Source organism: Daktulosphaira vitifoliae, unplaced genomic scaffold (genome assembly GCF_025091365.1).
Source record: "Daktulosphaira vitifoliae isolate Bord-2020 unplaced genomic scaffold, ASM2509136v1 Scaffold_1, whole genome shotgun sequence".
NCBI lineage: Eukaryota > Metazoa > Arthropoda > Insecta > Hemiptera > Phylloxeridae > Daktulosphaira > Daktulosphaira vitifoliae.
In genome coordinates, this window is record NW_026099572.1 from 67,423,005 (window position 1) to 67,436,587 (window position 13,583).

The following is a 13,583-nucleotide window of genomic DNA, read 5'->3' on the forward strand; positions in this document are numbered from 1 at the left end:
TTACGTATCATTAGAGTACTATTAACTTTTATTCTTGAAAAATTTTCTTTATTTAAGTTGAATAGAGCTTGTCTTCTTTTTAGATATAAAAATTAAAATTTGTTCGTGATATTTCACACAATTAAAGAACAACGACCATATTTTTAATTATTTTTCGTATATATTCAAAACTAATATATAACTTATAAAGAATAATTGGGTTAAGAACCGAAATAATTTCGGTATTTCGAATAATTTTACCATAAATATTAAGTTAGTCGGCTTGTATCGAATTTCTTTTTTAAATTTGTGAGGTTAATAATTATAGAAACCAAAAATAATATTAAATCACTTAACTTTACTTAGACATTTTTAATATAAAATTTTCAGTTCAATTAAGGTTTCAAATATAGTTTCATAGCGTTTTTGGATTCAGTAATCGTTTTTTAATACGTACAAAAAAAAAAAATCGAAATAGATGAACTAATTTACTTGATATAAGAAAAATTGTCAAATAATGAATTTCTTTCGATTTCTAGTCCTGATTATGCTATCTTGTCAGTTGTCTCATTACCAACGAATTATTAAGGATATGAAAGAGCTTTCATAAATAATTTTTATTTTATTTTAACTCAACTAGATACTAACTAAATTATGTTATAGAAGTCATAATTATTAGAATATATTTAATATATGTAATGTAATTATTCAAATAACCGTATATTTTTAATAATCTTAAAAGATTGGATTAAGTCCCATATTTATGCCTGCTGATAATAAAAAAACACTTTCTTACTTGACATTCGTATGAACCAGCGTCTCTTTTTTGGACGTATTTAATTTGTAAATCCCAATTATCAGCATTGTCTGCATGAAGCACGTGGAATCGTTCATCATTTGTGTACATAAATACATCAGAGCTTAGAATGTGCCAGTCTCTTCGCCTGACCCAAGATACCTGTTTAAAAGAGTAATAATATCAAATAAATGTCATATGATAGACCTGTATTTATTAAAAAAATTCTTCAAGTATAAAATAAAAATTAAGAATGACATTATAACAATTGACTGAAAACTAGGATTTGAGACTTGATGCATTTATAAAATTTATTACCATTTATGAATCTACCATCTCTATGAAAATGTATCATAAGTATATACAATACCACAGGAATTTTTCTTTGTTCTAAGGAGGAGTGACCGTTCCACATCAACCCCTCCCAAACTATAATCTCAATTAGTATACAGAGTGGCCCACCACTCACTGACAACTTAAATAACTTTTGATCCAGTTAATATTTTTAGCTGATTTTTTTTTTAAATAATAGTTATACATTAGGTCTATAGCTATATCTCAATAATTAATTTTTTTACATTTTATTAAAAGAATTAATTATTTTTAAATTTTAAATAAAATGTAAAAAAAAATCTAAGATAGCTATTTTGTAGAGTAAAATTTTAAAAAAATTTAAGTAAAAAAATATCTTATTAATATTCAATAGTAAATATTCTGTAGCGTTTTAAAGTTTGTGAAAATTTGAATTTTCATGTATTATTTTACGGTATTAAACATTGAAATACGTATTGAGAAAAGGACAGAAGAAACCGCTATCTTTTCAATATACTTTTGAATGAGAGTGATAAGTAATAATTGCCTTATCTAATTTCTTATCATGGTATTAATGCCAAGTTTGTAATGTATACACATTATCATCATATGTATACACAGTAATCATGAAAAGATAGCGTTTTCTTCTGTCCTTTTCTCAATACGTAATCCAATGTTTAATACCGTAAAATAATACATGAAAATTCAAATTTTCACAAACTTCAAAACGCTACAGAATATTTACTACTGAATATTAATAAGATATTTTTTTACTAAAATTTTTCTTAAATTCTACTCTACAAAAAAGCTATCTTAGACTTTTTTTCTACATTTTATTTAAAATTTAAAAATAATTAATATTTTTAGTGAAATGTAAAAAAATTAATTATTGAGATATGGCTATAGACCTAACGTATAACTATTATTTAAAAAAAAAATCAGCTAAAAATATTAACTGGATCAAAAGTTATTTAAGTTGTCAGTGAGTGGTGGGCCAACCTGTATATCGATCACCACTAGGAAAACCAAAAATTAATATCATACTCGGAATGATTCATAACTAATTATTTAACGAATACTATCATCGTACACGACTTCCAAAAGCTTCTACTCTCAGTAGAACGTTTAAAAATCGTAATAACATTTCAAACAAATGTGCTTATCTATGCAGCAAAATTTTAATGTAATTAAGGAAAACTAACATTTAACTAATACAATATCATAAATACTGTACAATTAAAATCATAAACAATGTTCTCGCATTTATTTTAATTTGGAGTTACTTAATAAAGAAATTCTATTTGTGTTGTTATGCTAAAAGATAGTTTGACACATATTTTGCTCCCATACAGTATGGTTTGTACGTTTTAGAAGCAAAACGGTTGACAAAGGATAAAAATCTGTTACGTTTGTTAAATGTAAGTACATACAAGATGATAATTATATTTATTATTATTGTCATTCATTGCATGACTTATATACAAAGCTGTAGAGCTCTAGCTACTTTTAAAAAAATAACGTCTCTAGACTTATCCTTATTATAACACTCCCTTTTACGATACCCTACGAAGTATTAATATATAAAATATAGAAAATGATAATAGTGTGTATTTCAATAATAGTATTATAATAGATCAGTGGTTACTGGTCACCTGCATTTATAGATAACGAATGGTTATCATTGTTGGCTATGAATCAGACATAGAATGTCAATACATTTTGTAAATATTAGAATATTTTGTAAGATTTATATATTTAATAAAAAAATGTAAGATAAGCATTTTTCAAAAAAAAGGTAAATAACCTGTTCTATGTGTTGCCCGTAAAAAAAGAAGTAGGAGTACGCTATAATGTCTAAAAAATTATTTGAGATATTCATTTCCCCCGAGTCCTTCCAAATCAAGCATTGTTGTAAGTAAATTTTTTATTTTATATTATTCAAGGAAAAATTATTTTGAGATGCATTTTATAAGTCTATTGTGTATTCATATACACCAGTTTATTCCAGAACACTCATAATGACATATGCGTTGATTGAAAAGTTTCTTAGACATTTTTACGCCAAACAAAATATACTTTTACAATATTTTAACGGTAAAATTTTTAAATTTACTGATTTTTATAAGTAAACATTTGAAACTGAATGTATAAGTTTAAAAACTGTCATTCCTTTTTAAAAGGCAAACAATTTATTTGTCATACTACTATTTTGATAAATTATTTTACTTTATCTTGTTCGCACTGACTACTTACTAAACTTTTTTCAAATACTAAAAGTTTTTTTGTAAAATATTTATTTACATTAAAATAGTAACAGGTTACCAAATTTTACTCATTTTGACCAAGTACGGTTTAAAATTATCAAATTCCTTTCACTAAGAATAGAATTACTCACGTTCCAATTTTTTTAAAGAACTTTTATAATTAATTTTGAATATAATTTAATCAAATAAATTAAATAATTTAGATGCCACAAATGAAACAAATATTATTTAAAAGAACTTTTCTAAATTCTGTAGTGAAATATTAAAATCTTTACTAAAATACTCTGTTCATAGTTTTTATCGTAGCCTCTTTAAGGGCTGATCAACTATGAAAAATTCTAGACATAAATTCCTTTTAAAAGTCACAACATTTGTACTTAATTGATGTCTCAAAGGAAGCTCAAGTTAAGATTTCGAAAAAGGTTAATAGGTGGCCCATATTGCCCGATAGAGAATGCGTCATGATTCAGTGTGATAACATTAATGTTCTATTCCATTTCACCGAACTGTACAAGTTTTTTCGTCTTCTCTATTACAAGCATTAATTAATCTACTTGAGACAATGTTATTTTGTACCATCAAAAACAAAAGGTTTTTTTCACAATTTTAAAAACTTCAATATTTAATAAGCATATTGAAGTATTAAGTAGATTTAAATAATATATTCTTAGAATATATTCACATTTTTATCCCAATATAGTAAAAATGATAACACTACCTACAGAAAAATAGTTACCAATTATTTTCTACATTAAAAAGTATCGAAAGTCTGATTTTATACTTTACTATGTTAAAATATGAATCTTGTATAATTATTTTATTATCATTTATGAAATCAACAATTTCTTGTTATCAGTTTGTCAAATATGAAAATTTATTCTTAACAAAGTTTAAAAGTATTTATATTAAAATTATAAAAATATGCCAAAAATTACACAAAATATTTTATCTTTTTTAAACAATGCATTGGTCCATTTAATCATGATAAAATAGTATTTATGACTAATGTACTAGTTTTATATTGTGAATTTTTTAATTGTCAGCTTTCTTGTAATAAAGAATTTTAAATAACTCAAAAATGAGTTGTCATAACAATTTAAAAATAATAGAAATGTCAAACAAAAATGGTGATCGAAACAAAAGGTACCAGTTTTAATGAAGTTAAACCCTATTAGTAGCAAATATTCTACAGTATATGTTAAAAATTCTCATTTTTGTAACTTTTTACAAAAGTATACAAAAAGTAATATACCGAAAGAGAGCCCACTTAGACAGAGTTACCTAGATCCATGTTATATATATATATATATACAATTGAAAAAATATGAAATATCAGGAAATACCTATATATTATATTTAAGAGTCTCCAAATAATATATAGTGGTAGATAAACCCATAGATATAAATGGAATTTATATCGCTCATCTTTTAGTTGGTAAATTACATGAACATGTAAAATTAAAAAAAAGTATTACTATTATTGACTGACACCTCTTCCTATATGTTCAAATCAGAAAATTCATTAAGTAGATTTTTTTTAATTGATTTACATTAACTGTGTTGCTTATATGATAAAACACATAACTGAAAAAGTAAGAAAGCGTTACCAAAAAATATGAACCTTTTAATTAATAGTTTGAAAAAGGTTTTTATAAAATTTCCTTAACGTATGAATAAATACAAAACAACTATTACCAAATTCACTCCAACTATCTTAACCTATCCTTACTAAATTGTGTACTTGAATCGAGATTATTAACTTTTTAGTAAATCATTTTTATGAAATAAAAGTACTTATACTGAAATTATAAAAAAAATGGAATGTTGTTAGTATAATAAAATGTCCTGATATATCTATTAAATCAGTTTTTATTCAAGTTAATTTTTTCATCTTTTATTCTTTCCTGTAAGAAAAGGCAAAGATAAGACTCTTATGACATTCTTTACAAAAAATTCAAGTTTATATGCTAAATTATTTAATGTTTTTTTAAAAATATTATGAATTTATATAAATTGTACATTAATGTATATTTAGTTTCTTTTTCTTTATACGTTTGTATCACATTTGATATATCTTTTAGAATATAACTCTTTGCTCTATTGATATCAGTTTAAATTTGTGTGTCTAGTTGATACTCTGTCCTAGACTTGGAGTCCTACGTGGTTCACACTAATAATGCATTCAAATCCATTCTCACTGGTAGATCACAGATTTCGGTAGGAGTACAATATTTATTTATTTATACTTAACACAGCAGATTTATAAAAAAAACTTTACAATCACTAAAATGCAATTTTTAAATATCGTTTTTTAAATAAACAAAATAATTTTGTTAATATATACATTGTTCAATAATTATGAAAACGGGTTTCTATTGTTCACATTGTTTGTAACAATTTACTGTTTCCTTACTTACTGAAAATTCTATGTGTATGACATTTTATAGTTCTGAAATTTAAAAAATATATCTAAGTAATAAAATTACTTCAGAGCTCACATATAAATTTACAATGCTATCATTTATCTTTCTGTTATAAAAACCCACAAAAGGTTAGGTATACACGTCATTGGGTTTCAATAAATGTTTTTTACTGTACTCAAAAGGCTCCTACGTTTTCGTATGATTAACCGCAGTATCTATTTTACTTCTTTTGAAATAGCTTAGGAAACATCGAAAACTTTCTACATGCTCAATTGCCCAATATTTTAAGATTATTAATTGTAATAATTTGTTTATGTATACAAAAGTTTGTATATAAATTAACTATTACAATTATTATTATTGATTTCTTATATTATAATATTCACCTCAATATTTTTGAGTATTGTGTCGTCACAATATATATTCAGCACATTAAAAATAAAAAGTTGTAATTATAAAAGTTATAAACATATGTTATTCGTTTTGGTATCATGTGGAGAATAATGATTAAAATAATAGTTAATGAATATAATGTTAATATAATATGAATATAATATGAGTGAACATCTTGAGTAATATTAGTAATAATGAGAATAATAATATTATATTATGATTAATAATAAATAATTATAGTAATACTAGTAGTAATAAAATCAATCAAGATAAAAATAAAAATATTAATATATTTTACAGAAATTTAAAAAATTAAATTTTATCACAAAAATAGTATAGACTCATCTGGTAACAATATAATTGTTACACACATATAATCTAATTAATAATTTTATTAATTTTTTCTTTCCTTATTACAAAAAGTTTACAAATTTTATAATCGTTCTTAATAAATATTTACTTGCATGTTTTCAAACATTAATATTTAATATTTTATTCATAATTTATCTATTATAAATAAAATCTTGTATGGTTCGCAATACTCCTAACTATCAACATTAAAAATATTTTTTTTTAAATGCTTCTCTAAAAATTCAGAGTCGATTAGGATGATTCTTAATTTTTAATTTTTAAATAAATTATGCGTCGTCGCCTAATTTTGTTCATTAATGTATAATTATGATTTGTGTTGAGTTTTTTGAAGTTGACTGATCCCTTTTACATGCCGATTCAGGGTTAAAAATTGGTTGAACAGTATAGTTTTTTTAAGTTTTTAGTTAATAATTTACCGACAAAAAATTAACGAGAATATAAATACAAAATTTATAAATCTTAGCATTTTTTATCAAAATTGTCTTACAAAAATTCTCCTAAGTTAATTATATGTTATGAAATTTAAGTATACAAAAAATGTGTAAAATATAAATAGTTAAATAATGTATTTTGAACAAATATGTGTAACTAATATTATTTAATAACTAAATCGTTGGGAACATTTTTAAAAAATATATTTTATTCAATTTAAAATTTTACTGTTATTGTTTTTTTTTGTATTATGGGTATATACTTTTTGGTACTTTGGAATGACCTATAACATGTCAAGTATGAAGTAAGTAATCATCAATTTCATTGTCAAACTACATTTTATTATATTTACTTGAAATAAAAATCGTTTTTATGCATCATTATTTATGAATTTAAGATTTTACCCTTTCATCAATTTTACAACACTCTCAGTTGTATCATTAACAACATGAATCAATTTAATAATTCTTTTTTTGCTTTCTGGTAAAATACGTTACCCAACTCAAGGGGTTTAAATTCAGTAACTATGCATGTATATTAAATTTTTTAAATTAGAATCAAGAATTTTTATCCAACAAATCTGTGAAAAATTCTTAATTTAAGAAAATTTCCACATTTTCTACTTTCAAAAATTGTTTTTGTTTGGCCAAAATTATTTTGATCATACAAAATAGTAAGTAAATGTTTTTAAATAAGTTTCGTTATTTTATTTTTAGTTTATAATGAAATTATATTGTCAAATAATGGAGAAAGTCCGAATTAAATATCATAAATTATTTTTAAATTTTTTTTAACATGAATATGCAATGATTTTATTGTCATTTTTATCGTCATAATAAACATTTCTTTTTCAATGCATATCATTTAAAGGAGCTTCGCACATTTGGTCAGCCATTGACTACTGTAAATACGTTTACAACATACATTTTTAGAATTACTGCAAACATTTTTTTCTGTGCATTTTATTCTGACATAGATAGTTTAAATTCATGCCGAATAAAAAAATAATTCAAACAAATAATGCCCTTAGCCAACCATCTTGCTTGGTACTATCTCCAAGTTGTCTAACAATTATAGTACCAAGTGGATATTCACCTTGAATTATAATTACAAGCTCTTAAAACTGCTTATAATCTTTTCTAAGTTATTTTTTTTAGATAAAAAGTAATAGTATTAAAATGTTTTCACACTTAAGAAATACAATGTTTTCAACATTTTTATTTATATTCTATATGCTAATCATTTTGGTATTTATATAGTTTGAAGTATTTTTTAATTTTTCAAATAAAGCAATATCTGAGTCAGATGATATATTCAGTATTGCTCCAGCAACTGTATGTTGTGTATAAAATTAATGTTAATGTACCTACCTAAGGATGGTAACTTGCGACTAAAAATTTAAATTGTTTAGTTGGACTAATTAAATAAATACCTTCTCGCTTTATTAAAAGAAAAAAAAGTAGTTTACAAACTTTTATGATTAATATATAAATATTAATGGAACAATTAACTTTGTAAAAAATAAACACTATATGATGTTATCAAATCGCTTATACCATCAAATAAACGTGTAAATAAAAGTAGCGTATAATCAGATAATAAATTATTCGTATTATCAAATTAGCTGTATTGGTTCAAATATTTCAGCAATCGTTATCAAATAACTTGAAGGGTCCTAATTGCGAAAAAAATGTTCACAATAATTTTACCACGTGACAATGTGTAATAAAAAAAAAATCATTAGGAAATTTTATCAAAAACTGAACTAAATATTTACAATGCGTATAAATATGATTATTTTGATAAAATGCTACCAAGAAACCTTTATAGACTTAATAGCCTATTAAAAACTACATTTAATTCTAAATATTTTAAATATTCTTCACATGTTTAAATAATCTATCCTTATGTACTTGAATATCTTCCGAATTGTTTGATATTGTGGGTTATATCTTACAACACACAATTATTTAAATGGCGGTAGACTTTTATTAAACAAAATTATAACACTAAAATAGACGTATAAACACTAAAAGAAAATATATGTATATACAGTAAGGAAAAATAAAATAAAAATAATCGAAGTAAACATAATACACGATGACAACAGCGGCGGGGTGTAGCGGTCGTGTAGCGTATCGCGGACTAGACAGTCTGAACTGAACTAACTAAACTGACTGATTCTTCCGATATATATATAGCTCCGATAAGGCTCTCGCTAATTCTAGAATATTCTATACCCGCGTAGGTTATCTTATGGCGTTATCGAAGTTTCTCGAAGGTTTTTGATAACGAGAACATTCGAGAATATTCGTTGCGTATGTTTTGGTCGCTACAATATGTTGAATTACTTTTTTGTTTTCGCTCTGTAGGTAATATAATTAATTTATGAACATTTTGGCAAGAATATTTTTTATGAAAATGCTTAGATTTATAAATTTAATTATATTTATTTTCGTTCCGTTGAAAGCTTTTTTTAGTGAGATATTAGCAAAAAACTAAAAAACTGTTCAATCCACTTAATTTTCAAATATTAAGCCACTAGTGGAAGGTGTGAGTAAATTTAATCACACGCTATAACTCATCAAAAATCATTTTTTTACACTAATAAAAATAATCAGGAGTGCCGCATTATCATATTTCATGCATTTTTTTAATCTTAGTAGGCAAGGAGCAGTCTTGAGTAGTTGTTATAATATACAAATAGTTATAATAATTATTTTATGTATACAAACAAATTATTCTTTTGTAAATAGAAAATAATGAAACTTTGAATCACAATTACTATCAGTTAAACTTTGTCTATTGTACTCATTATTCTATACAAGCCAATACGTAATGTCTTTACACTTTGCTCACACTATTTTATCATACACGTACTAAATAAGCATATGCACTAGTGATCATTTTCAAAAGACTAGAGGTAATACTTAGCTATTAAAATAGTCCTTAACAAGCCCCTTTAGTTCGTTCTTGTTTTAAGAATTTGATACGTACCTCTTACACACAAGCCAACTATTGTCATTATCATCAACACCGGTTGCTCCACGAAAAAACTTGTGATTATTTTGTTGGTTCAGCCTACCTTTTTTTTGTAAAAATATAATCTGCGTTATAAGTCAGCTACATTATTAAGGCCCTATCGAATGTAACAAAAAACTAACAAAAGGTAAAATAATTGTTTCCTTCTTTTCAACTTTATAAATTAGTTTTAAATAAGATATTGAATTCTTATACAGTACTGTTAATTAATAAATTAATAACTTTTTCATAACTAGGCTCCTCCCCTAACTCTACGGGCGGCCCTTACAGGTAGACCACTGATTTCGGTAGGAGTACCTGACTAAGTTGGACAGGATAAGTGTTATGCAGAGAAAATATTATTCCAAAAGTAGTTTAACAAAAATATAGTAACACATTCAAATATAAAAATGAGTAAATTTTAAAGAGAATTAATAGAAAAATATATTGATCATAAGATTGACATATGTTGTCTTGAGTCAACATATTATAAAAAAAATGACATCCCATCTCAATATATGTACCTTACAACAACATTGTCTTATTTCCAATCACTGTTAATAGTTGGATCCATAATTTCATATTTATGTATTATAATTTTTTTTATATTTATATGAAAATTCAATAAACTAATTATACTTTAATTGTTAGTATCAAATATGATAGTTTCAGTATCTAAATCCTTTCAGTCTAAAATTATGATTGAACAAAGATAGAGAAATGATGTAAAGAATTTTTTTGCTTGAAATTTTGTCAATATGACAAATCTGCAATGAAAATTTTTTTCGGTATATATTAATTTGCTTTTAAGACAATATCAAAATTTAACAAATTTTATCATATTTTTGTTCTATTAATTAAACTGAGTATTTTAATGTTGATATTATAATTACGGTGGATAATTTTCTCTGATTATGTTGTCAGCTCTTTTATTAAAAAAAAAATTTGAAATCGCAGATCGTTAATTAATTTTTCTAAAATTGTCTTAATACACACACACATATATATATGTATATATATACAGAAAGACTTTGGAGCAACGTGAGGGATAATCTCCCTCATCACTCGAGGCGAAAATGCTTGGAACAAGGTATTGATTGACATCGACAGCACTCGCGGTACACGTTCACACACATTCAATTCTATAATCATTAAATCAGTTAATTTATAAATTCTAAAAATATTGCTTTATTCAATGGGGTCCCTCACACCAAATTTCCTCTTACAGACAAATAACGTCTTGTTTCCAGGTGCAACTTTAATTCCTCATCAAAAATACCATCAATATATATCAACATTACAGCAATAATTCATCTCTAACAACATCCATACACTCTTTGCATTTCTAAATTTTAATTTAATTTGATTATATTTTTAATTTTTGGGTTACTACAGCATAGATCGATTTACCTTTTACACGGGTATTTTAGTACATTAATTTAACAACAGTTTGTTAAGTGTCAAAACCACTTGTTAAATTAATTTGACGTAGCTATACTTCCTTACCGGTCTTTGTTGTAGGTTTCTTACTGTACAGTGTAAAAACGCACTTTCTCCTAATCTTGCCGTTGCGTTCGTGATGTTAGGGCCATCAAATATTGGTGGAGACACTAACGTATAAGTTTTAGTAAAATTTTTTCGCTTCGTATTTGAAATATTTTTAATTTTTGGTAATGAAGATGATGTAGGTTGCACTAATTCAGGATCCAAAACCGTTTCTAAAATAAATATAAAAGTTAAATAAATATAAGAACATCAACAAAATTATTCAATTAATAATAATTTTATGAACATTTATTTATTTACAAATCATTGAGTTCAAATTTTTTTTAACTTGACAGTTAAACTTAACACAATATCGGATAGTCAGCTCAAAAATATTCAACATGAGGTAAATATTCTTAGAAATTGCTACATTACAAACATTTAATACGATTGTTAAGTGATACATAATATATTATTTTAACGAATCATTTATTCGTGTATTTTATTAATAAAAGGATAATTAAAAATAACGAGTACGTCATTGAACTAAATATACTAAGTTCAAAAAGGAAGCAAACTATGCTATTAAAGGGAATTGTTTTGTAACGATGACAATTAAACCGATACTGAGATAAAATTGTGCTGTAAGTTGAAACACAATTTTATAAAACAACAAGTTTAATGTTGTTTTGTCGCAGAAAATTAATTTTGTATATTTAATTGAACAAAAATTCAATTTAGGTGAGAAAAAAAAAATATTACTTAAAATACGTAAAACTTCTAATTAAATAACTATTTCGCTACAAAATAAAAGTTTGATATTAAAATATTTTAGAACAAATTTCGAATGTTTTAATGGGATTGTATAAATTATAATAATTACTCTAACTAAATTATGTAAAAAAAGTTGAATGCAGAAATTATGATTAAACTAAAAAAAATATTAAAACTGAACAAAAAATCAAACAGTATTGATTCCATTAACTTTTAAAGTATAATGCCAAAGAAATAAATTTATGTATAAATTCATTGAGTCCATTTGCAAAGGACGTATATCCAATGCATATAATTTTTTAATTTTTGCTTTTCTTATCTATTAATAAGCTAATTCAATAAGAAAAAAAACAAAAAAGAATTTTTTTTTGGATTTAAGAACTTTTACAACTGGGAGACTCAATTATAAAGGTGCGTATATCATTTATTTAGAGACACAGTAATATTAAAATATTCCACACTAATAATTGCCATTTTATTATATTTTTTACTTAAAAGAATTTAATTGATGTAAGATTCATAATTTTGAATCTCAAAATTAAAAGTAACGAAAAAATATCAAGCTCACATTTTAATTTTAGTTTTGGAAACTTATAAAAAATGTATATATTGTATTTTTTTAAATATTTTTTTCATAGCAACTTATTAAGTACAACTGATGATTTCGATATATTTTTAAACAGTGCATGAACTAGTAAACTAATTTTTTATTAATCAATTTATGTTAAAAAACATTTATTATATATAACAAATCTTTAATTTAAAGTAATTTTGACTGAAGCAAGTATTACACTATTATATAAATACTACACAACTTTTACCCCAAAAATCTTAATTTTAGATAGTTTTCTTTTAAAACATTAATAAAAAGAGAAAAAAATTTATACAATCTTAAAATTTTTACTTTATTTTAGTTAATGATTAGATTTTTAAAAAATGTGTGGAATCGGAATAACAAACGTCTAAATTATTATTAGTAAAAATTTATAAATAAACCGTTAGTTTCAAAAATATAATGTAAAAACTAAAGTATTAATATTGAATGTTTTATAAGAACTGTAGTTTTTACGAAATATCCCTTTATTACAGGAATTGAAAAAGATTTTTTAAATCATCGACTTGATATCTCCAAGTATCACAAATGTTTTGTAATTTTTTGACGTATCTTTGAGTAAAATCGGTCCAATAGGAGCGAAATAATCATAAACACTGATACAAAAAGAAAAAAATGTGACAGATTAAACCAAAAGCTTTTCACAGTTGCGTATTGAATCTAAATTTTAGGCTTAAATATAAGACGTATAAGCCTAAGCTTTATTAATCTAACAAGCA

At 24.2% G+C, this 13,583-nt stretch overlaps 1 protein-coding gene across 6 annotated transcripts in view; it reads right to left on the reverse strand.

Moving 5' to 3' along the window:
- LOC126895844 (hemicentin-2-like) overlaps nucleotides 1-13,583 on the reverse strand; it is a 137,944-nt gene that overhangs the window by 23,137 nt on the left and 101,224 nt on the right. For all 6 annotated transcript variants that reach the window (XR_007701728.1, XR_007701727.1, XR_007701726.1 and 3 more), the window contains exons 4-5: nucleotides 11,499-11,710; nucleotides 776-937 (exon numbers count right to left, since the gene is read on the reverse strand). Coding sequence is in view for 3 of the 6 variants with exons in the window: in XM_050668116.1 (XP_050524073.1) it covers nucleotides 776-937; nucleotides 11,499-11,710 (374 nt within the window). In the remaining 3 variants the exon portion in view is untranslated. The remainder of the gene's footprint in view (nucleotides 1-775; nucleotides 938-11,498; nucleotides 11,711-13,583) is intronic.